Below are 23,603 nucleotides of genomic sequence, written 5' to 3' on the forward strand. Positions count from 1 at the left end.
ATAAAGATAAATATCTTTAAATAGACAGGCAGACAGATGTATAGAGAGACAGACAAAGAGACCGTAAGACAGACAGAAAGCATATTTTTTAATCCATAATTATTTTTTTCTTCATCATCAAGACTAACTAGAGGACAGCCAATCAGAGCAAAGCTAATTTACATATATAAAAAATATAAAGGCATGGAAACAGAAAGGGCTGGTTAATTGTAAGATATATGAAGAGGTTATATAAATTAACGATGACTAATTATAAAACGGGGAAATATATATAAAAATGGGATAATAAATATAATATACATTTAAATATATAAGTTTAAATATAATACAACGCATAAAACTACAGGATATCAGCCCTTTAAAAGCATAGTCAGGTCTGAGAGATCAATATACAGCATCAATCAATCACAATACTGATAACTACACACACACACACACACACACACTCTCACACACACACACACTCTCACACACACACACACTCACACCAGATAAATGTCAGTGCAGCTCGACCAGACTCATCTCTGAAGTGCCCATAAATTCTCTCCTTATGGCCGAACAGAGGACACACACACACACACACACACACACACACACACTCGCTTCAGGATCCTGTTCATTCAAACATCACTGTACGTTAATATGCACACGTACACAAACACCCTGGCGCACACACACACACACACACACACACACCACACACCACACACACACACACCACACACCACACACCACACACCACACACACCACACACACACACTTACAAACAGTTTAAAACTGGTTTAACAAGATATTATTTCACCTACTTCATATCCTGCACCAAAAATGAGAAAAACTCACACTCTCTCACACCCAGCATGAACAAAAGATCTGGGGCATCTATACATTTACACCTATACATCCCATTCTAAACCTATAGTCATATTTAAAATCTATAAGCATTAATGTAGAGCCCCCCCCCCCCCCATTAAAGTTACATTATATGGGCAGAAGTATTTGTACCCTTCAACATTACTCCCTTACTTACACATTACTACAGAAGCTTTTATGACATCCCATTCTAAACCTATAGTAATTAGTGTGGAGTTGATCCCCCCCTTTTTATATCACGTTTTATTCATGCTTTATTCTTATTTTATTTTTATTTTCAATGGTTTGTTTTTCTTTTACATGTGTTATATTTTGCTTCCCTTTGTTTTAATCCTGTTTGAATCAAATCATGCTTTATTCTTATTTTAGTTTTTATTTCCAATTTTACTGTTATTCTTTTACATGTTTGACTTCTCTGTGTATTTTCTAACTTGTAAAGCACTTTTTTCACAAAAAAAAATCAGATTTTTGATTGAAAAAAAAAAGAAAAAAAAAAAAAACACAACCTACAGATGACAAAGAAATGGTTCAAAACTAGATTTTTTGGTGGTGTTCAGACCCTTTGGATTGAGTCAACTCATTTAGTGAATCAATGATTAAAGCTTATTCACTCATATCACGCGATGACCTTGTTTTACACACTGACGGACGCTGGATTATACTTTAGAATGCGGGTTTTTGACTAAAAAAGTAGAAATACACACGAAACGAGTCACAGAAGAAACTGTGAAGGAAAGATTATTGTTGTTTTACACAGTTAATCCAATCTTCACCCAAGAGAGCGATGGCGCTGCAGTTTTTTTTTAGAAACAGTAGGATTTATTTCTAGATAAATATCTGTTTTATTCAACCGGGAGTTTGTGCTGGAACAGTGCTGGAACTTTTTTTTTTAAGTCGCAAGCTCAGCTCTCGGACTGTTTAGAAAATATGCACGTGTTGGTCTGTGGGAGGCGCTGGTAACCAAAGTTTTCGGATGTTTTATACTAAAAAGATTAAATATATATGTAAATTCATGATTACTCCATTTTCAAAATCACATTAAGATTGTAATTTGAATTATTCGTGAAAATCCCCCAGCACTACTTTGGGACTGTTACACATTACAACTACAGGAGCTATTATAAACCCATAGTTATTAGTGTGGAGTCGGTCCCTCCTTGCAGCTACACTATATGTGCAAAAGTATCAGGACCCTTACACATTAAACCTAAAGGAGCTTTTATGACATCCCATTCTAAAAACATAGGCAATAATGGGAACTACACAGTATAGACAAAAGCACTGGGACACTTACAGGAGTTTTTATGACATCCCATTCTAAGTTCATTAGTGTGGAGTCTGCCCCCCCTTTGCAGCTATACTATATGGGCAAAAACACTGGGACACCTCCATATCATATGTACATGAGATTTTATAACATCCCATTCCAAACCGATAGGCAGTAATATGGAGATGCTCCACAGTATAGATAAAAGCACTGGGACACTTACATGAGATTTTATGGCATACCATTCTAAACCAATAGGCATTAGTGTGTAGTCGGTCCCCCTTTTCTGCTACAATATATATAAGAAAATGTAGTGGGACCCTTACACATTACAACCTTCAATAAGAGATTAAGAGAGTAACGCAAAGGGTTGGCTTAAATCTAACATGCTGTCTCAGGGGATAAAATATTAGCTTAAGGGCTAGCTTAGTAACTGCAGCAGTTGAAGCTAGCAACGGAAGCTAATGGAAAGTGCAGAACTAAACCTGACCCACATTAGCATTTCAGGATAACCGTGAAAATCAACACAAATCTCAAGTTTACAACCTGTAAAACCAGCCAGAGAGACCAAACCTGTGTGTTTGTATGTGTGTGTGTGTGTGTTGGACACACATCCGTGTGTATGTGTGTGTCAGAGTGTATTACGTGGCTGTAATGATTCACTGCTGTCTGAGCTCCACCCATTTCATTACTGCAGGACAGAGAGGAAAGAAATACAGCTAATGGATCTCACACACACACACACACACACACACACACACTTAATCATGTCACTTAATCACACAGCACACACACCCCCATTCAATGTGTTTTCTTTCTTTTTATGATTTTTTTTTTTTACATTGTAAATGTAATATTATAAAATTAATCTCAATGTAATAATGAGGTAATAAGTAAAGGAATAAAGATGAACATTGATTGAGAAGAAGGAGTGTCCAAACTTTTGACTGGTTTATTTGTATTTTTGACTGGTACTAGTTCTTGATCTAATCTGAAGCTACATGAAGTTTAGAGGTGTGTAGCGATAAACTCAGAGCACAGTCACTGTGGTTTCCAGTCTCTTCCACTGTGTTATAATATCACTGACAGTTGGCTGTGGAATCTTTAGTAGTGAGTAGGGGTGGGCGATATGGCTCTAAAATAATATCACGATATTTCAGGGTATTTTTGCAATAACGATATACTTGGCGATATAGGAAAACTAAAATAATTAATTAATTTCAGGAATATAGTATAACAGTATAATCATAATGAGGCAAAATATAGCATAATATAGCATAAAATAATATAATGCAGCAAAAAATATTGCAGAATATTTAGTGCATGCATATAAACTGCAAACTAAAACAATTATACAATAAATACACCTAAAGCTTCACAGTAAATAATAGACTACTTTTAATACAGAACAGCCCTATTATCTCGATATGGATTATTAATATCATGATATTTCTGTGTCACGATATATTGTATACGATAATATTGCCCACCCCTAGTAGTGAGTAGTGAAATTTCACAACTAGACTTGTTGTTGCACAGGTGGACACGAAAGTGATTCAGGAACATACATACATATATATATATATAAATACACATGTATATGCTGGCAAAGCAATACAGACACACAGTGTTTGTCAGTCATTAAGCTCTAACACACACACACACACACACACACACACACACACACACACACACAGCTGGGTGTGTTTAGAGCGGTGTGGTGGGTTGTGCCAGATGCCTCAGTATGAAAAGACCCATTTACACACATTCACACAATCTCCCTCTCTCTCGCTCTCTACTGCAACTAAGCAAACGAAATGCAATAATTCTAAATATTTTTTCTCTGATAAAAAACTTTGTCTTACTAAGCATTGTGTAAGTGTAAGATGTTGTTTTTGTTAGTTTTTTTACTAGTAGTTTTAGTAATTTGACTCAAAATAAGCACAAAAAGTCATCAATCAAGTTGTTCTGATTCTTCTGTACAAATTTAACCTCTTGAGACCCAGTGTCCTCATATGGGGACATTACATTTCTGCTTCTCTGCACCAAGATACTTAATTTTTTAAAACATTGACCCTTTGTCCTCATATGGAGACTCTGCCTGTACCATCTAATGGTTACAACATGACAACATTACACTAAATTGGTTAAAAACCAATTTGCGGGAAGCCCAGTCAAAGGTTTTTACAGCCATTCCAGACAGAAACATGAGCCAGGTAAAAATTATCCTCCACTTTTATGTTTGAAATTAGTTTATTTTATTTTTGTAGAAAGCTAACATTTAGTTGTTGCACTCATTTTGTCCTATTGATCCCAAATGGAAAGGTAAAGTATTTTTTTAAATGTTAAAATAAACCACCGTCCCCACATTAGGACACTGTAATTTTTTTTTCCGAAAATGGCTTCCTGTACAAGAACAAAGTTTAGTTTTTATACTTCTTAGGTCCTAGTAACCCCAAAAAGCTAGGAGAAAGTAAAAAAAAATGTCAGGCATATGTCCAGGTCTCAGGAGGTTAAGCCACATAATAAGGGATTTTGGCTTGATTTGACGGCTTACTTCACTCGTTTTGAGACTTTGTGAATAAACCTTATTTTAAGAAATCTTTCTAAGAAAAATCACTCAACCCATTTGCAGATTTTTTTTGCTTAATTTAAGCATTTACATCTCAGTTTACATATATTTTGTCTAGTTTTTGTCAATGGATTTTTTGCAGTGTATAAAACACTGTGTCACTGAAACCTATTTCAGCCCCGCCCCTTTACACAATGAAGTTATAAAGAGTGAGTTTAGCCTGGACTACTTTCTGAAGAAGTGTAAAGAATATATTGTATTGTATAAGAATATAACATAAAATAAATTACTTTATAAATATCACAGTTACACCTTAATAGGTGAAAATTATAAGTTAGAATAGATCTATGGACTATTTAAAACCTATTCATAAAGTTCTTGATACAAAATCACTCTAACATTAAGATAAAGATCTCACCAGCTCTATTCTTACCAGGTTCAGTCCCTTTCAGAAGGAGCCATTTAAGGGCTCTGTCACTTTTATGCAAATAAGCCACACGTTAGTGTTAGCTTAAGCTAAATGGTAAAATAGGAACAAGCTTGATAATTATTTTAATCTCCCATCTTACATCATCTGCTGACTTGCCACGGACAGTAGATATAGATCCTACTCTCAGACAAAGTCTGCTGGCTAATCCTGCTGTATACTGTCTAAGGTTCTCTTCTCAACCAGCAGAGCGAAATTTCATTTCTTCAACTTATAAAAGATCTAGTGGGCGGGGCTTTGGTGAAGGGTTGATGAGTGAAGAATGGTGCCAGGATGGTTCAATACAGGTTTCCTGGTTTATTGTGACATCACAATAAGGGAGGAGCATAATCTTTCAGCTGATTTACAGAAAACTAATGGATGGATGTGGGTTTTTTTGGTGTTTGGAGTGTTTGTAGGGATTTATAGACCGCACAACACAAAAACATGCAAAAAGTGAGCATAATTTTGCCTAATATGCTATAATATTCAATGCGATTCCTTGGAGAAATAAATATTAGATTATTGGATATTAAATATAATTTATAGCACTGAGAAAACTCTGTCTCCTGCCAGCTGAAGATGAGCGTTTGTCCAACGTGTCCACTGGGAAAGACACTATGCAGGTGCAGTTCTGCTGTCTTACTTACAGTAACTTCAATAATCACAATAACTCCATTAACTCTCATAAAAATAGCAATAATGCAATTAACTCAATTACAGGACAGACAGAAGCAAGACAAGCAGACTCCTGAGAAAAGACGAGGCGCTGGAGAGACACGTTTACAGCAGAGAGAGAGAGAGAGAGAGAGAGAGAGAGAGAGAAAGAGAAAGAGGCCTGCCTATATGGACAGAAGTAATGGGACGCCTGTTCAATTACTGTTCCTTCCCAAATCAAGGCTATTTTTATTTTTACGCTGTTAAAACTGTCCTGATTAGTTTTTACTCTCCTACAGAAAGTAATCCAGGCTAAAACACTCAATATAACTTAAGTGTGAAAGGGGCGGGGCTAAAATGCTGTAATCTGAATAGATGGATATACAGTAAATACTGTGTATGGACAAAAATGTTGGGACACCTGTTCATTTTCAGCGTTTCTTTTAAAGCAGGAGTATTACAAACAGTTTATTCTTTAGCTTTTGTTGGAGTAACTGTCTCTAACGTCCAGAGAAAATGTTATACTAGATTCTAAAGCATTGCTGATTGCTGTGAGGATTTGACTGTACTCAGACACAAGAGCATCACTGGGTAGACAGGGTGCCAGTTGATAGGTTCATGCTTGGTTCTTCTGCTCCAGAGAGTTCTATTCTTTTGGCAATCCTTCTACAGGGACTAGACAAGCTGTGTGTGTGTGTGTGTGTGTGTGTGTGTGTGTGTACTTACCTACGACTCTGTCTCCAGTTTTAATGCCCATTTTTCTCATGGCGGCGGCGAACAGAGCGACGTCCCGCCTCAGCTCTGCAAACGTCACCTTAACAATCTCCTCCCTCCCTTCAGCTGTAAACACACACACACACAATAAACACACAATATAATAAAACAATATGATATGTCTCAATAAAAATATTTTGTCTTACCCCTACTGTACAGGAGAAAAGATGAATTTTTAAACAATATAAATATTAAACATACTAATTTCATATACAGTAAAACCCTATATGGACAGGATTAGTTTCTCAGGGGGACGTCTGTAAAAAAGAGTGATAAAACTCTTGCATCTGGACTGCAATTGAAAAAACAGGAGGACCAGTGAGTTTTTTGGCTTTCTCTGTCACATGACATCGCGTTCAGTAGCTCCTCCATTTCCACTTGCTGTTGTTTTTAACATGGATGTCCGTGGAACACTCGCCCAAAGTGTGAATACGGTGCGCAGCAGTGGACAAATAGCTATTTTATTAAACACGAGGAGACGAAACTCAGAGATGTGGATCCAGTTGAGACTAAAATTACCGGAGGACCACGAAAATAGTTCAGAGAAAAACAGTATTATTCAGCCTGTAATTTTTGTCTAGTTTGTCTATTTTTTTGTCTAGACGTCTGAGAGAAACACATACATGGTCTGGACGGGAATAAAATCACAGAGGATAAAAAAAAAAAAACATAAAAGAGAAAATTACCTCAGGACCCCCTGAGAAACTAATCCTGTCCAGATAGGGCTTAAGAGTGGATTTCATCATTTTAAAACTTTCTGCATTGTAGATTAATACTAAAGTCATCCAAACTATGAACAGAAAAACATATGGAATTATTTCATAAACAAAAAAAGTGTTTATTAAAAAACAAACCAGAATATATGTTTTAAATTTTACATTCTTAAATAGAGACAGCTTGTCTTGGCATTTCTGGGTTTTCTCAGTCAGCTTTATGAGGCAGAGTCACCTGGAATTCAGGCTTTCAGTTAACAGCTGTGCTGAACTCATCAAGAGTTAATTACTTGAATTTCTTGTCTCTTAATAAAGTGTTTGAGAGCATCAGTTAAAGTAAAGTAGTGAAGAGGTAGAGTTACAGGTACACAGTGAATAGTGAATATTTAAGTAATGTTCTAATCCAGATTATGTCAAGAAAAAAAATGACTAAGAAATGATGATTCATCAATCTGAAAGTCTAATTTCAAGACAAATCCCACAAAACATTATGATGATGAAACTGGCACTCATCAGGACCGCCTTTGGATAGAAAGAGCAAGAGTGTGAGGAGTATTTTGGCTTGTTGAACACTTTTAAGTTACCAGATGATTTCTTATATGTTCCTTCATAGTCTTAATGACTTTACTATTCATTTACTATGTAGGAAAAAATAAAAATACATAAAAAGAGACGGTGACTAAGGAGCAGTCTTGTTCTAGAACGTGCAGAACGTGCAGGAGGACGGTCACGGCTGAAGCGTTCGCTATTTCAGGGTCATCTACAGTTCCTTCATTACTCTGAGACGTTCCCAATGACTCAGGCTGATCAATAAAACTCAGGACATCCATTAAAGATATGAACACACACACACACACACACTCCTGCCAAGACTGGAATACTGCGGCAGCAAATCACATTACTGCCCACAATTCATTTAGCTCTACATTAGCCAGAGTGGTTCAGTGGCAGGTCTTATCTTTGGAGATACAAATCACACACACACACACACACACACACACACACACACACACACTTTGTGCACTGTGTGCACTACAGCCAAACACACACCAGAATACAGATTTGCCAACGCTTGTGTGATACAAGTACTGTACACTTTGTTCTGCAACATTCCAGGACATTAAAGAGCCCATTAAACAGTGTAAAGGGTCCTATTCTATTGGCAATATTTCTTTACTACAGGGCCGATGACACACTGTGTTTATGTGCATTTGCACATCTGTGTCAGCAACGGGTGCGACACAGAAAGTAGTAGAGTTTACTAAAGTAGTAGAGTTTAAATGCTGCATTCATTAGATACGTTATGGCTACGGTATGGCGTTGCTATGGAGTTGCTATGGTATCTCCGGTGGACGCTACGCATTTACTAGTGGTCCCTTCGTCCCATGGTTTTCTGTGGCAAGGTGGTTGATATGCTCCTCAAAATGACTGCTATGGGGTTGCTGGGTGGTTGCTGGGGTATCCCATATGGTACGCATTTAGCCCCTCACATCAAGGAGTGCCTTTCATGCAGATGCTATACAGTTGTTATGGTTGTTATGCCCAAGTGGTTGATATGACATCACTAAGCAGTTCCTATGGTGTCTCAGGGCAGGCTGTTGCTGTTGAAAATGACTACTCTGTTGTTTCTGGGTGGTTGCTGTGGTATCCTATGTGCGTAAGCATGTGAAAATTTGCACATCTGTATAAGCAACGGGTGCGACTTAAAGTAGTGTTTAAAGTAGAGTTTAAATGTTGCGTTCATTAGAAGAAGTAGCTACAGTATGGTATTGCTAGGGAGTTGCTCTGGTATCTCCGGTGGATGCTACGCATTTACTAGTGGTCCCTTTCATGCGGTTGTTATACAGTTGTTAAGGTTGTTATGCCATAGTGGTTGCTATGATGTCACTAAGCAGTTCCCATGGTTTTCTGTGGCAAGGTGGTTGATATTCTCTTCAAAATGACTGCTATGGTGTTGCTGAGTGGTTGCTGAGGTATCCCATATGGTACAAATTTAGCCCCCCACGCCTAGGAGTGCCTTTCATGCAGATGCTATACCGTTGTAATGGCTGTTATATCCAAGTGGTTGCTATGACGTCACTAAGTGGTTCCAATGGTGTTCCAGGACAGGCTGTTGCAATGGAGTTGCAATGGTAGTCAATATTGCTGTGTAAGGCAGTTGCTATGGTATCGCCGGTGGATGCTAAGCATTTACTAGGGGTGCCTTTCATGTGGATTCTATACAGCTGTTAAAGTTTCGAAGTGGTTGCTATTGAGTTGCTGAGTGGTTGCTATGATGACACTAAGCAGTTCCTATGGTGCTCCAAGACAGGCTGCTGTTACCAAACGGTTGCCATGTTATTGCAAGGTGGTGGATATGCTTTTCAAAATCACTGCTGTCAAAACACTGTTGCTGGGTGGTTGCTGGGGTATCCCATGTGGTAACCCTTTAACCCCCGACATCTAGGAGTGGAGCCTTTTTTTTTTAGCAGATGCCATCCTGTTGTTACGGTTGTTATGCCATAGTGGTTGCTATGATATCACTAAGCAGTGCCTATGGTGTTCCAGGACAAGCTGTTGCAATGGAGCTGCCAGATGGTTGCTACGTTATTGAAAGGTGGTCAATATTGCTGTGTTAGGCAGTTGCTATGGCATCTCCAGTAGATGCTACACATTTATAAGGGGTGCCTTTCATGCAGTTGCTAAACGGTAGTTATGGTGTAACTGGTTGATGCTATGAAGTTGCTGAGTGGTTGCTATGACCTCACTAAAAAGTTTCAGGACAGGCTGTTGCAATGGAGTAGCCAGACGGTTGCCATTGCAATGTGGTCTATATGCTCTTCAAATGACTGTTATGGTGTTGCTGGGTGGTTGCTGGGGTATAACATATGGTACCCCTTTAGCCCCCCACGTCTGGCATGGTGCCAAAAGGGTTCATGTTTAGGGCTGGCTATCTGCTTCAGGGAGTGCTATTCTATTAGAAAATCTGAAATAATTATTTAATACAGGAACAAGGCAAGCTATTTCAATGTGTATAATAGAAATAGCCTGATGCAACACACACACACACACACACATCTATTTTTAGACTGTTACTCAGCTGTAGTAAGACAGTAAAACATGAGCTAAAGAAAGGCCCACAGCATGAATCATCATCTTCATCTACTGACCGAGAGTTTCCTCAGATGATGAAACGATCCGGAGCTTTTAAACTGATCCAGGATCAGCTCACACTGTCTTTTTTAAGCTTATCTGAGATGAACATCTGTTCTCATAACAAAATTTCGATCTTATGTATAAAAAAAATATATAAAAAAAATTGAAGAGAAATGCCTACATGTTCCGCCCTACTAAAATAGCTTTGCTGGTCTAAGTGGTAGCTATGCTGTTGCTAGGCAGTTACTGTGGTGTCTCAGGTGGTTGCTTTTGCTTTGCTGCTTTTGGGTGGTTGCCATGGTACCTAAGGTATGTGTTTTGCTGTTCGAATCGCACATATATATATATAGTCACTACTTACTGTTTCTGAGAGCTTTCAATTTAAAAGTACAAAGTACCTGCATTAAATTCAGCTTATAAAACACTGTTTTTTAATCCTGATCATGCACCCCTGCTCAATTAAAGCCTCTCAATTAAAGGGAAATGTATGATTACAATACATATATATATATATATATATATATATATATATATATATATATATATATATATATATATATATATATATATATATAGTAATTATTTGAGTTAAAATATAAGAAAACATACTTTTACTTGTTGAGTGTTGATAATTCAAAATTTAATAAGAAATATGTCTTCTTTATGGTTATTTTATAAAAACATATCGTGATGTGATATATAGACATACAGCTCTGGAAAAAATCAAGAGACCAGTTCACTTTTTTAACTGTTTCTGAATCAGTTTTTCTGATTTTGCTATTTATAGGTTTATGTTTCAGTAAAATGAACATTTTTGTTTTATTCTATAAACTACAGACAACATTTCTCCCAAATTCCAAATAAAAATATTCTCATTTATTTTAACATTTATTTGAAGAAAATGAGAAATGGCTGAAATAACAAATAAAAAAGCAGCAGAGCTTTCAGACCTCAAATAATGCAAAGAATAAAACAAGTTAATTTTCATAAAGCAGTTTTAGGAGTCCAGAAATCAATATTTGGTGGAATAACCCTGGTGGTTTTTAATCACAGTTTTTTTTCATGCATCTTGGCATCATGTCCTCCTCCACCAGTCTTACACACTGCTTTTGGATAACTTTATGCTGCTTTACTCCTGGTGCAAAAATTCAAGCAGTTCAGTTTGGTGGTTTGATGGTTTGTGATCATCCATCTTCCTCTTGATTATATTCCAGAGGTTTTCAATTTGGTAAAATCAAAAGTACATAAATACATGCACTCACCTGCAGCGTACAGAGCGACTTTGTCCTGGTCTTTGTGTTTGAGGAGATTCTCAGCGTAGTTCAGTCTGCTGCCTTTAAACCACTCAGGAACATCTGAGATCTTCTTAGACACGTCCACCACCTGAGACACAAGCAGAGCACAAACACACACTTTTAGAGTACTGTCCCCTGTCCACCACGTCCCCCCCATGTCTCTGAGGACCGCTCATCATTCCAAACAGAAATCTGAGCTGTTCTGTAATAGAAACATGATAGAAACACAATGAACCACAGTCTGAGGCTGAGTGATAGCAGATGTTCAGTGTGATGATATAATATTATATTATTTTTATGATCTGATATGATGCATGGTTTTCATCACCAGCAGTGAGGATACTGGTGCCCAGGGCTGATGCAACCCTTCCTTCCTCAGTGATCAGAGCTACTCTGCTCTCAATATCAATTTAGAGCAGATAAAACTGATCAAAAGCAATATCAATCAATCAATCAATCAATCAAATCAATCAATCAAACCTTTATTTTTCTACTCGGAAATACATTGAGGCTGACCCTCATTTACAGTGCAGCCGAGCATTTACAGTTTAAAAGGGAAAAGGGAAGGAAACATTTAATATAGATTAGAGTTGCACGGTGTACCGAAGGTTCGATTCTTTTTCGATACTACGTCATCACAAACGATTCGGTTCTTTAGCGTTCGATGCTTTCGATACTGTATATAGCCCAGTCACTAGCTTCAAATGAGTCAAATTAGTAGGCGCGATTTGATTCAGTTCATAAGAAAACTGATTCACACCGCAGCAGTCGGTGTGGCAGGATTCAGATAAACTTAGTGTTCTGAACAAATGAATCGATTCACGCGCAAGCCAGCAGAGCAGCAGCGACTGTAGAATGGCGACGGCTAAAATAACAGATGTCTCTCGTCCGCGACTTGTGGACAAAATGGGCGCGAGGAGTGAAGTGTGGGAAAATAGTCTGAGATGTAGGCATCTGTTTTTTATTGATATTTTTATTTTTAAATAAAATAACGAAAACTGAAAGTGAAACTAAACTACTTTATTTATTAGCGCTGTTTTCACTCCCGCAGTTGTACAGCGGGGGGTGTTGTGCCGATTCTGTCCGCGAAGCGGGAGTCGGATTCAGTAGCGGATTCGGCACAGCAGCGGCAGCACCTCGCGGTCCGCGGTGTTAGTTGTAAGCGCTCGCGCTAGCCGCAAAATACGACAGAAAACACTGAGGGAGCTGCAGACTTATGTGTGGGACTAGAATATGAGCACGAGGAGATAAAAGAGAACCTTTACCTGTGAGTAGCTCATACACCAGAACACACAAATCTCTCTCACTCTCGCTGTGTCTCTTTCTCTCTGTCTCTCTCTCTCTCTCGCACGTGAACGCCTCCGCGTTTGACCTGCAGCACTGTGTTTAGCTGTTCTTAAAAATCATTTTAATTAAATAATAGTTCTATGCTTCTATGTTAAAGTGTTATTTAACATAATTCTGATCATATTTCGCTCATTCATTTAGCAGACAAGCACCCTGATCTCTACAAAGAGCTGAGAAGTCGACAGGTTAGTGGAGTTAGTAAAGATACACTCTGTCTGTAGCTTTACTAATATTTACTAGCGACTGCTAGTAAATCACGTTAACACGGAGAGGAGTGTGCAGGAGCTTTGTTTTGGACCCGTGGTTTTCTCTATTTCTCCATTATCCCATTGGCTGTGAAACATGAACTCAAGATGTTCACGTTTTCGCGTTTCCATCGCAAATCTGTGGTCAGGCACGTAGCCTGTTTGATCGTTACACTGAACATGGGCTTATTAAAAATGGTAAACGGTTGATTAATAAAACGGAGCAGTGAGTGTTAAAATGAACATAACATTGTAATGTTCTTCTGTCTCTTTATTTTCCTTATTCAGAACTTAACTTCTGCCCGCCCGTCAGGTTCACATAGTCAGGCTACCATTACCTCTGGTTTTAGTTTTAGTTTTTAGGAAGTGTTTAGATAATTATGTTATAGTTAAGGTTATAATAACGAAACTTGTTTTTTGTTCAAATGTTTCATTTTAGAATAAAAACGTTTGCACCGATTGTTCAGTGTTCAATCCAGTTCAGTCAAAAATAAACATTTTATGTTCAGATATTTTTATAGTTTTTTTTCTTCCAAGTATCGTTTTGGTATCGAGAATCGTGATACTACAGTTGGTATCGGTATCGAAGTAAAAATTTTGGTATCGTGACAACCCTAATATAGATAGTCGTTTAATATAGATGAATAAAATATGTATGTAAAAATGATATAAAATAGGAAATTCTAAAAAGAAAAAAAAAAGACAAAAAGTATAACATTTATAAAATATAAAATGAAGAAAATATAATAATAATAGTAAAAGTAAAGTAAAATGATATGAACGATAAGAAATTATAAAATAAATATTTTTTAATGAATGAATTAAGAGCCTAGGAATCTCAATTAAAACTTAAGAATAAATAAAATAAATAAAAAAATAAAAATAACTTACTGCAGATTTTCATGTTTTTGTCATTTTAGCTATAATTGTGTCAAATCATCAACTCACTATATTACCCAGAAACTTTACATATCCTGTTGAAATCGATGAGTAATTGGTGCTCGACAAGGTGTTGTTAGGTGGTTGCTAGGCAGTTGCTTTTTGTTCCAAGTGGTTGCAAAGGTATTCCAGGTGGATACTATGGAGTTACAAGGCATTACTATGCACATTCATTACTCTGCTGTTGTTGACTTGCTGCTAAACCGTGTCTGAGGGTTGCTTGTCCTGCTGTTGTTAGGTGGTTGCTCTGATGCCACAGGTGGTTGTTAGGCCATAGCTAAGTGGCTGCTATGATGGCACAGGTGGTTGCAAGGACTATGTACTATTACTATGTACTTACTGGGTGGCCAAGACTAAAGGTTGCTTGTCCTACTACTGCTGGGTGCTTGCTAAATGGTTAATTAGATGCTTGCCTGCTGTTGCTAGGCTGTTACTAGATGGTTGCTATGATGTCACAGGTGGTTGCTAGGACATTCGTACTGTATTTACTGATTGGTAGGCCACAAATGAAGGTTGCTTGTTCTACTGCTGCCGAGTGGTTGCTAGATGGTAGAATAGATGCTTGTTCTGCTGTTGCTAGCATGTTACTAGATGGTTGCTATGATGTCACAGGTGGTTGATATGACATTCGTACTGTATTTACTGATTGGTAGGCCACAAATGAAGGTTGCTTGTTCTACTGCTGCTGGGTGCTTGCTAAATGGTTAATTAGATGCTTGTCCTGCTGTTGCTAGGCTGTTACTAGATGGTTGCTATGATGTCACAGGAGGTTGATATGACATTCCTACTATATTTACTAATTGGTAGGCCAAGACTAAAGGTTGCTTGTTCTACTGCTGCTGAGTGGTTGCTAGATGGTAGAATAGATGCCTGTTCTGCTGTTGCTAGCATGTTACTAGATGGTTGCTATGATGTCACAGGTGGCTGATATGACATTCCTACTATATTTACTGATTGGTAGGCCAAGACTAAAGGTTGCTTGTCCTACTACTGCTGGGTGGTTGCTAAATGGTTAAATAGATGCTTGTCCTGCTGTTGCTAGGCTGTTACTAGATGGTTGCTATGATGTCACAGGTGGTTGCTAGGACATTCCTACTATATTTACTGATTGGTAGACCAAGACTATAGGTTGCTTGTCCTACTGCTGCTGGGAGGTTGCTAGATGGTAGAACAGATGCTTGTTCTGCTGTTGCTAGAATGTTACTAGATGGTTGCTATGATGTCACAGGTGGTTGATATGACATTATATTACATTACAATACATTTGGCAGACGCTTTTGTCCAAGGCGACACACAATAGTGAAGTACAAAAGTAATAAGGTAAAAAAAAAAAAAAAAAAAAAAAAAAAAGCCTGCTGTTGCTAGGCTGTTACTAGGTGGATGCTCCGATTTCACAGGTGGTTGCTAGGACATTTGTACCGTATTTACTTATTGTTAGGCAACAAATGATGGTTGCTTGTTCTAATGCTGCAGGGTAGTTGCTAGATGCATGTCCTGCTGTCGCTAGCATGTTTCTAGGTGGTTGCTACGACATTCCCACTGTATGTACTGATTGGTAGGCCACAAATGACTGTTGCTTGACCTACTGTTGCCCATTGCTACTAAGTGGCTGCTATGATGTCACAGGCGGTTGTTGAGACATTCCATGTAACTGATTGGTGGGCAGCTTTAAATAGTAACATAAGCATTACTGAACTGTCTCACGCCCACAATACTATAATATTACTACCTGCATTCCTCAAAGCACCGTGACTAAGGATGCCTGTCCTGCTGTAGTATCTGCTGTGATGTCAGAGTATCTTATCTGCAGTAATATGACTAATAGCTCATGAAACGGCAGATTCCTCACGTACCTCATCGTACATCTTCGAGCAGGTGATTCCACAGAACTTCCACACCTCCGCCCAAAACTCAGCATGATTCTCCACTGACCACTGATACAGCTCGTTATAGTTCGCTAAAAAAAAACACATACACAAAAATACTAATATTAACAATAACATAAATATAACTACTGCTAATACTATTAAATACTTTATAACTGCTGCTATGACTTCTAATAATAATAACAATACTTACTACTAATACTAACACAACTACTGCTGGTATTAGTACAAATAATGCTTTCACTATTAGTTTAACTACTATTACAAGCACAAACACAACTCATACTAGTACCTTTTAAAAGTACCTCTTAAAAGTACCTCTTAAAAGTACCTCTTAAAAGTACCTCTTAAAAGTACCTCTTAAAAGTACCTCTTAAAAGTACCTCTTAAAACTAATACTGATAAAACTGACAACTACTTTGCTATTTTAGCAGTAGTACTATTACTAAAACTACTAACAAACACTGACCAGTATTAGTAGCACCCCCATTATTACTAGCACTACTACTAGTACTAAAACTACTTCTAAAAGTATTATTACTGCTGCAGCTGCTGGCACTGGTACAACTATAAGCAATACTAGCTGTAATATTACAATTGAAAGCAAGTTTAGTGTATGACTAGGTTTAGTCCCTTTCCAGGAATCTGCCCCAATGACTAGTACTAGTAGTCCTGTTACTACTACTACGTTTATTACTGTCACAAAACTATTACTACTAAACATTATGACTTGTACTATTAACAGAAGTAGTACTATTAGTACTATAAAACACCATGGTTAAATCCTACCAACACCACTAGTAGTACTACTACTTTTAAAACACTATAGCTAATACTATCAAGATTACTATTACAAAAAGTATTACTACTGCTGCTGCTTAAAAGTACTACTATTATTACTGTCACAAAATGACTACTAAACATTATACCTAGTACTATTAGGTGTACTAGTAGGAGTGTTTAAAATAACATTTACAAGTCTTACCAACACTACTAGTAAAAGTACATGTAATGTTACTGCCATTAGTACAACTAGAAGTAGCAGTAAAAGTACTAGTACAATCAGTAATAGAATGCTTCTATTACTATTAGTAATATTACTGCTGACTAAAAGTACTACTACTATTACAGTCACAAAACTACTACTGAACATTAGGACCAGTACTATTAGAAGTGCTGCTAAAACTAATTTCTACCAACACCACTAGTAAAATTATATGCATTGCTAATAGTAAAACCAGCAGCAGTAGAAGTAGTACTAGTGCTATCAGTACTATAAAACACTACAGTTAAATTCTACCAACATCACTATTACTAGTAGAATTAGGAGTACTACTACTGTTAAAAAAAGGAGCACAATATTTGTTTTATGTATTCAAGAAGTTGACAGTGATACCACACAACTATTTATTTTTAATATTCGAAAAGGCAGTTTCTCAGACAGGGATTAAGCTTAGTATTGGACTACGCAGCATTTTAATAGAAACTGTCTAACTGGAAAGAAAAATATAGTCCAGGACTAGACTTAATCCTTGTCTGGGAAACGAACACTAAAAATGGGTAAACATGCGTACAGTATGTGTTTGTTCTTGCTCATTCATTTAGCACTGTATAAGTGTGTATGTGTCTGACTACTGCTAACTTTTAGCATTATCCTAGACAGTGTGTGTTTTAACTTTTAGCATTATCCTAGACAGTGTGTGTTTTAACTTTTAGCATTACCCTAGACAGTGTGTGTGTGTTAACTTTTAGCATTATCCTAGACAGTGTGTTTTAACTTTTAACATTATCCTAGACAGTGTGTGTGTCAACTTTTAGAATTATCCTAGACAGTGTGTGTGTGTTAACTTTTAGCATTTTACTAGACAGTGTGTGTTTTAACTTTTAGAATTATCCTAGACAGTGTGTGTGTGTTAACTTTTAGCATTTTACTAGACAGTGTGCGTTTTAACTTTTAGCATTATCCTAGACAGTGTGCGTGTTAACTTTTAGCATTATCCTAGACAGTGTGTATGTGTTAACTTTTAGCATTATCCTAGACAGTGTGTATGTGTTAACTTTTAGCATTATCCTAGACAGTATTTGAGTTAACTTTTAGCATTATCCTAGACAGTGTGTGTGTGTTAACTTTTAGCATTATCCTAGACAGTGTGTGTGTGTTTTAACTTTTAGCATTATCCTAGACAGTGTGTGTGTTAACTTTTAGCATTATCCTAGACAGTGTGTGTGTTAACTTTTAGCATTATCCTAGACAGTGTGTTTTAACTTTTAGCATTATCCTAGACAGTGTGTGTGTTAACTTTTAGCATTATCCTAGACAGTGTGTATGTGTTAACTTTTAGCATTATCCTAGACAGAGTGTGTTTTAACTTTTAGCATTATCCTAGACAGTATTTGTGTTAACTTTTAGCATTATCCTAGACAGTGTGTGTGTGTTAACTTTTAGCATTATCCTAGACAGTGTGTGTGTGTTTTAACTTTTAGCATTATCCTAGACAGTGTGTATGTGTTAACTTTTAGCATTATCCTAGACAGAGTGTGTTTTAACTTTTAGCATTATCCTAGACAGTATTTGTGTTAACTTTTAGCATTATCCTAGACAGTGTGTATGTGTTAACTTTTAGCATTATCCTAGACAGTGTGTGTGTTAACTTTTAGCATTATCCTAGACAGTGTGTGTTTTAACTTTTAGCATTATCCTAGACAGTGTGTGTGTTAACTTTTAGCATTATCCTAGACAGTGTGTGTTTTAACTTTTAGCATTATCCTAGACAGTGTGTGTTTTAACTTTTAGCATTATCCTAGACAGTGTGTGTTTTAACTTTTAGCATTTTACTAGACAGTGTGTGTTTTAACTTTTAGCATTATCCTAGACAGTGTGTGTGTGTGTCATGTACAGTATGTGTATTCTGTTGCTCATTCATTTAGCACTGTATAACTGTGTGTGTGTGTGTGTGTGTGTGTGTGTGTGTTTGTGTGTGTGTGTGTAACTCTTGTTGACAGCCTGCCATAGACAGTGTGTGTGTGTGTGTGTGTGTGTGTGTGTGTGTGCTAACTTCTAAGCATTATCCTAGACAGTCAGTGTGTGTGTGTGTGTGTGTGTGTGTGTGTGTGTTAGGCTCTAGCCTCTAGCATAAGTGCATTAGCTCTTAGCTGATCCTCCACTGTCTGTCTGTGTGTGTATGCATTGGTGTGTGTATGCATTGGTGTGTGTGTGTGTGTGTGTGTTACCGGTGTTGACCCCGTGCTGCCGGTTGCAGTGCGCGCGGAACGCGTCCAGCTGCGTGACCCGTTTGCTGCTGGGGGTCCACAGGGGTCTCGGGTCCTGCAGGATCCGCTCCGCTTTCTCCGCTTTCTCCGACATCCTCGCGCTGATCCGCACCGACACACTGCTCGCACACTCACGCGGACACACCAAGCACGCGCACATAAGCGGTGGAGGGGCGGGCAGGTCCCGCCCACGTGTCACTAAATCCCGCCCATTCTCAGACAGGCAGGCACACACAACCGACGAGGCTCCTCCCACCACCAGCCACTGCTGCCGCCGAGCTGCGTGTCCTTCCGCGCTGAAAAGTAGTCCGCTCGAGAAAAACAGTAAAGTGAGTCACGAAGGTGACATTATGTAAAAGCAATAATCATAATAAAAATGCGTGGCAACAATTTATTAAGACATGAAAACGAGATTATTATTATTGAATCATGTTTCTGAATTATTATAGTGTAGGAATAAGATAATTAATTCCTGACCGAATAAGCTATTCCCAATATTTAATTTTTTATTATCTGGTTCCCACGCATTATTTCTTTTTTTCATGATGTTACCTTTCTTACATTATTTACACGTTTAATATATAAATATAATGTAAGTGATAATATTTATAAAATAATAATATAATGAATTACTGTTGCAAAGCCATATTTTATGTTTTTCATTATATATATATCATTTTTATGGATGGATTTTCCTCCAATACATATACATGATTTTTTTTATATACAGTAGCAGTCAAAAGTTTGGACACACCTTCCCATTCAATGTTTTCTTTATTTCTTTATTTAATTTATATTAAATACATTTAGAAAGCAATAAAAGGACACATATGGAATTACGTAGTAAACAGTAAAAAAGTGTTAGTCCTCCACATTAATCCCCTGATCTAAACCTGATGAACTGAGATGGTGATTTGAGGTGATTTAATTGGGATGAGCTGTAGCTTCACAGCATGAAGGGAAAGCAGCAACTATTGTTCAGCACCTCCAACAACTCCTTCAAGACGCTGAGAAAACTATTCCAGAAGCGGGAGGTACTGAAGAAAGAAAACCAGTAAATCAGAAGTCAGGAGGTCAAGGATCTTACTGATGCTCATGGAGGCCCCACCCACCTCACAACTTACTGCACTGCTAAATAGACCTGCTGCATGGATCTTAGTCTTGGTACCAGACACTACAGAACACCTTCAGAGTTTTGATGGCATAATAAAACAATATTAAGTAGATACTAGTATATTTTAATGTTATAGCAGATATATGTATGCAATAGTCTGCTCAACTATATATTTAAATATTCACCATTTTCAGAAACCTAGTAGTATTAATGCTTTTAATTTTTTTTCTTTTTATTTTATATATTTTTTATATTAACCTGTATTAAAGTGTAACTGCCCCATACCGAACCAATGGACACATAAGCGATTACCTAATATTTAAATACGCAGGCACCATATCCAATCAGAGCGGGCTTGCTGGGCGTGTTTTAGGCTCGGCCTGGGCTCGGCGGCGTGATCCCCGCGCTCATTAGCATACTGCGATCTGATTGGTTGGTAGAGCTCGGCTCACATCAGCCGAGCGCGCGCAGTTATGCAGAGCAGCGTGGACAGACAGGGAAGATCCGCCAATCAGCAGCCGAGCAGCAACCAGGCTCGCGCTGTCGAGGTAGGATCCCGGGCCAATAGAAATGCGAGGACGGAGGAGTGATTCAGGGGTGTGACCAATCAGAACACGCATGCAGATGAGCTGCGCTGCACGGAGACGGAAGAGTACTGCTGTCAGTTTTAAAGCAGGAAAAATAAAAGTATGATTTTATTATAAGTATCTGCCTGTTTTATTGCTATTTTCACTGTATAATTTTTATCATATTTATTATTTTTATTAATAGTAGTAGAAGTAGTAGTGGTGGATAAGTATTGTGTATATCGTCACTGTCCAATAAAAAATAGTTTCTCCATTTTTGTGGATTTTTAGTTTAAAAACTCTCCCTTACACTGTGCCTTGATGAACGGACCAATAGAAATACTCTACTCTACTGTATATATATATATATATATATATATATATATATATATATATATATATATATATATATATATATATATATATATATATATATATTTATTTATTCTTATTTTTTTTTTTACATTGATTTCCATTAAAAGTTAAGAAGGTTTTTTTTTCTTTTTACTGTAAAGTAGCTGTTTTGGAGAAAGTTGTTTTTATTGGACAGCAACAATATACACAATAATAAATGTAAAATATAATAATAATAATAATAATAATAATCATAATAAAGGTATATGGCCATATATATCAGATATGGCCAATATTTTATTATTTTCGATAATTCAGTCTAGTCTCTCAGCAAATTATAAATGTGTTTATTAGTATCAGCACATCAGTAGATATGTACTGTACCAGTCAAAAGTTTAGACACATCTTCTTACAAGAACCAAGTTTCATCATAATGTTTTTGATGGTCTTTTTTTACGACTGTACTTGAGGATACTTTCAAAGTTCTTAAAATATTTCGTACTGACTGACAATTTCTTCTTAAAGGAATTTTTATTCTTTACTTATTTCAGCAGTTTTTCATATCCATAATCTGGATTAGAACATTACTCACGTTAATCGAATAGAGCTATTCACTGTATACCTGTAGTTCTACCTCTTCACTACTTTACTTTAACTGATGCTCTCAAACACTTTATTAAGAGGCAAGAAATTCAAGTAATTAACTCTTGATGAGTTCAGCACAGCTGTTAACTGAAAGCCTGAATTCCAGAAGACTCTATTTCATAAAGCTGACTGAGAAAATCCAGCCAAAATGTGCAAAGCTGCCATGTAAGCAAGAGGTGCTACTTTTTGAAGAATCGAAAATATAAAACATAAACTGATTTGTTAAACACTTTTTTGTTTACTAGATATTTATTCCATATGTTTTACTTCATAGTTTGGATGTCATAGTTTTGAATACCCTCCCTACCCAGAGACTTACCCAGAGGTGTACCCATCAAACTCCTCACAGACAGTGAGAACCAGAGTGGGAATTGAACCCACAATGCAGGACACACACATTATCTGTGGCACCACAATGCCAACCATAATAAAATTAGACAAATAATTACTAGTAGTTGCAATATCCCTAATAGTATGATTATTAGGCATTTTTTATTTATGATTAATCAATTAAGTATTAATTCATTGGTTATTATTAAAATGCGACTAGAAGAAGAGGTAGGTGTAGAGGGTCTGAGAGCCTAATGGTAAGCAGGCTATTAGATAACACACATTGACAGCGTCCAGAGATATTCCTCATTTCCTCACGATGGACCCCGAGCCAGAGGAGCCAAAGGTCAGGAAAGGCCCGTTTCACAAGCGCTCACCTTGACGCTGTTACAGTCATTAGCTGCAGTCTGCCAGGATTTCACATTACTCTATCTGCATTACACCACCTCCACCCTGTCCCTTCCCTGTAATGAGTTCAGTCAGCTGGGGGCAGGGCGGTTCTTCTAGGGGTGTGGTTGGGGTTAGAGACCTCCACTGCTACACCATTCTGTTGATGAATGGACCTCATATTTCATAAATGGCATACACCTATAAATATGATGGTGTATCATGCCTGGTTGTAGTGAATTAAGTGGAAATAGGATGAAGGCTGGCCCAATATGAACGATAATTGCCGTGAGCTGTGTGGTCATAGCAGTGAGGCAACATATTCAAATACACTGCATTATTGCACCACACAGAGGACACAAACCTGCTGACCATCAGAATACAGCCTCATTCAATGGTATTAAAATAAAGGTAATCTATTATATACAGCTCTGGAAAAATATATAAAAGACCAATTAAAAATGATGAGTGTCTTTGATTTTACCAAATTGAATTTTTGCACCAGGAGTGTATACATAAATTTATCCAAAAGCAGTGTGTAAGTATAGTGGAGGAGAACATGCCAAGATGCATGAAAAACAACTTTGATTAAAAACCAGGGTTATTCGACCAAATACTGATTTCTGATCTCTTAAAATAAAAAAACTTTTCTTTGCATTACTTGAGGTCTGAAAGCTATGCATCTTTTTTGTTATTTCAGCAATTTCTCATTTTCTGCAAATAAATGCTCTAAATTAGAATATTTTTATTGGGAATTTGGGAGAAATGTT

General features: G+C 37.3%; 1 protein-coding gene across 1 annotated transcript in view; it reads right to left on the minus strand.

The window, feature by feature from the left end:
- aacs (acetoacetyl-CoA synthetase) overlaps positions 1-19,591 on the minus strand; it is a 71,018-nt gene extending 51,427 nt beyond the window's left edge. Inside the window, exons 1-4 of the mRNA XM_049470588.1 lie at positions 19,399-19,591; positions 16,135-16,238; positions 11,718-11,838; positions 6,560-6,673 (exon numbers count right to left, since the gene is read on the minus strand). Of these exons, the coding sequence (XP_049326545.1) occupies positions 6,560-6,673; positions 11,718-11,838; positions 16,135-16,238; positions 19,399-19,531 (472 nt within the window). The 5' untranslated portion in view covers positions 19,532-19,591. The remainder of the gene's footprint in view (positions 1-6,559; positions 6,674-11,717; positions 11,839-16,134; positions 16,239-19,398) is intronic.
- Between the last annotated feature and the right edge of the window lie 4,012 nt (positions 19,592-23,603).

Source organism: Astyanax mexicanus, chromosome 22, assembly GCF_023375975.1.
Source record: "Astyanax mexicanus isolate ESR-SI-001 chromosome 22, AstMex3_surface, whole genome shotgun sequence".
Classification (NCBI taxonomy): Eukaryota; Metazoa; Chordata; class Actinopteri; order Characiformes; family Acestrorhamphidae; genus Astyanax; species Astyanax mexicanus.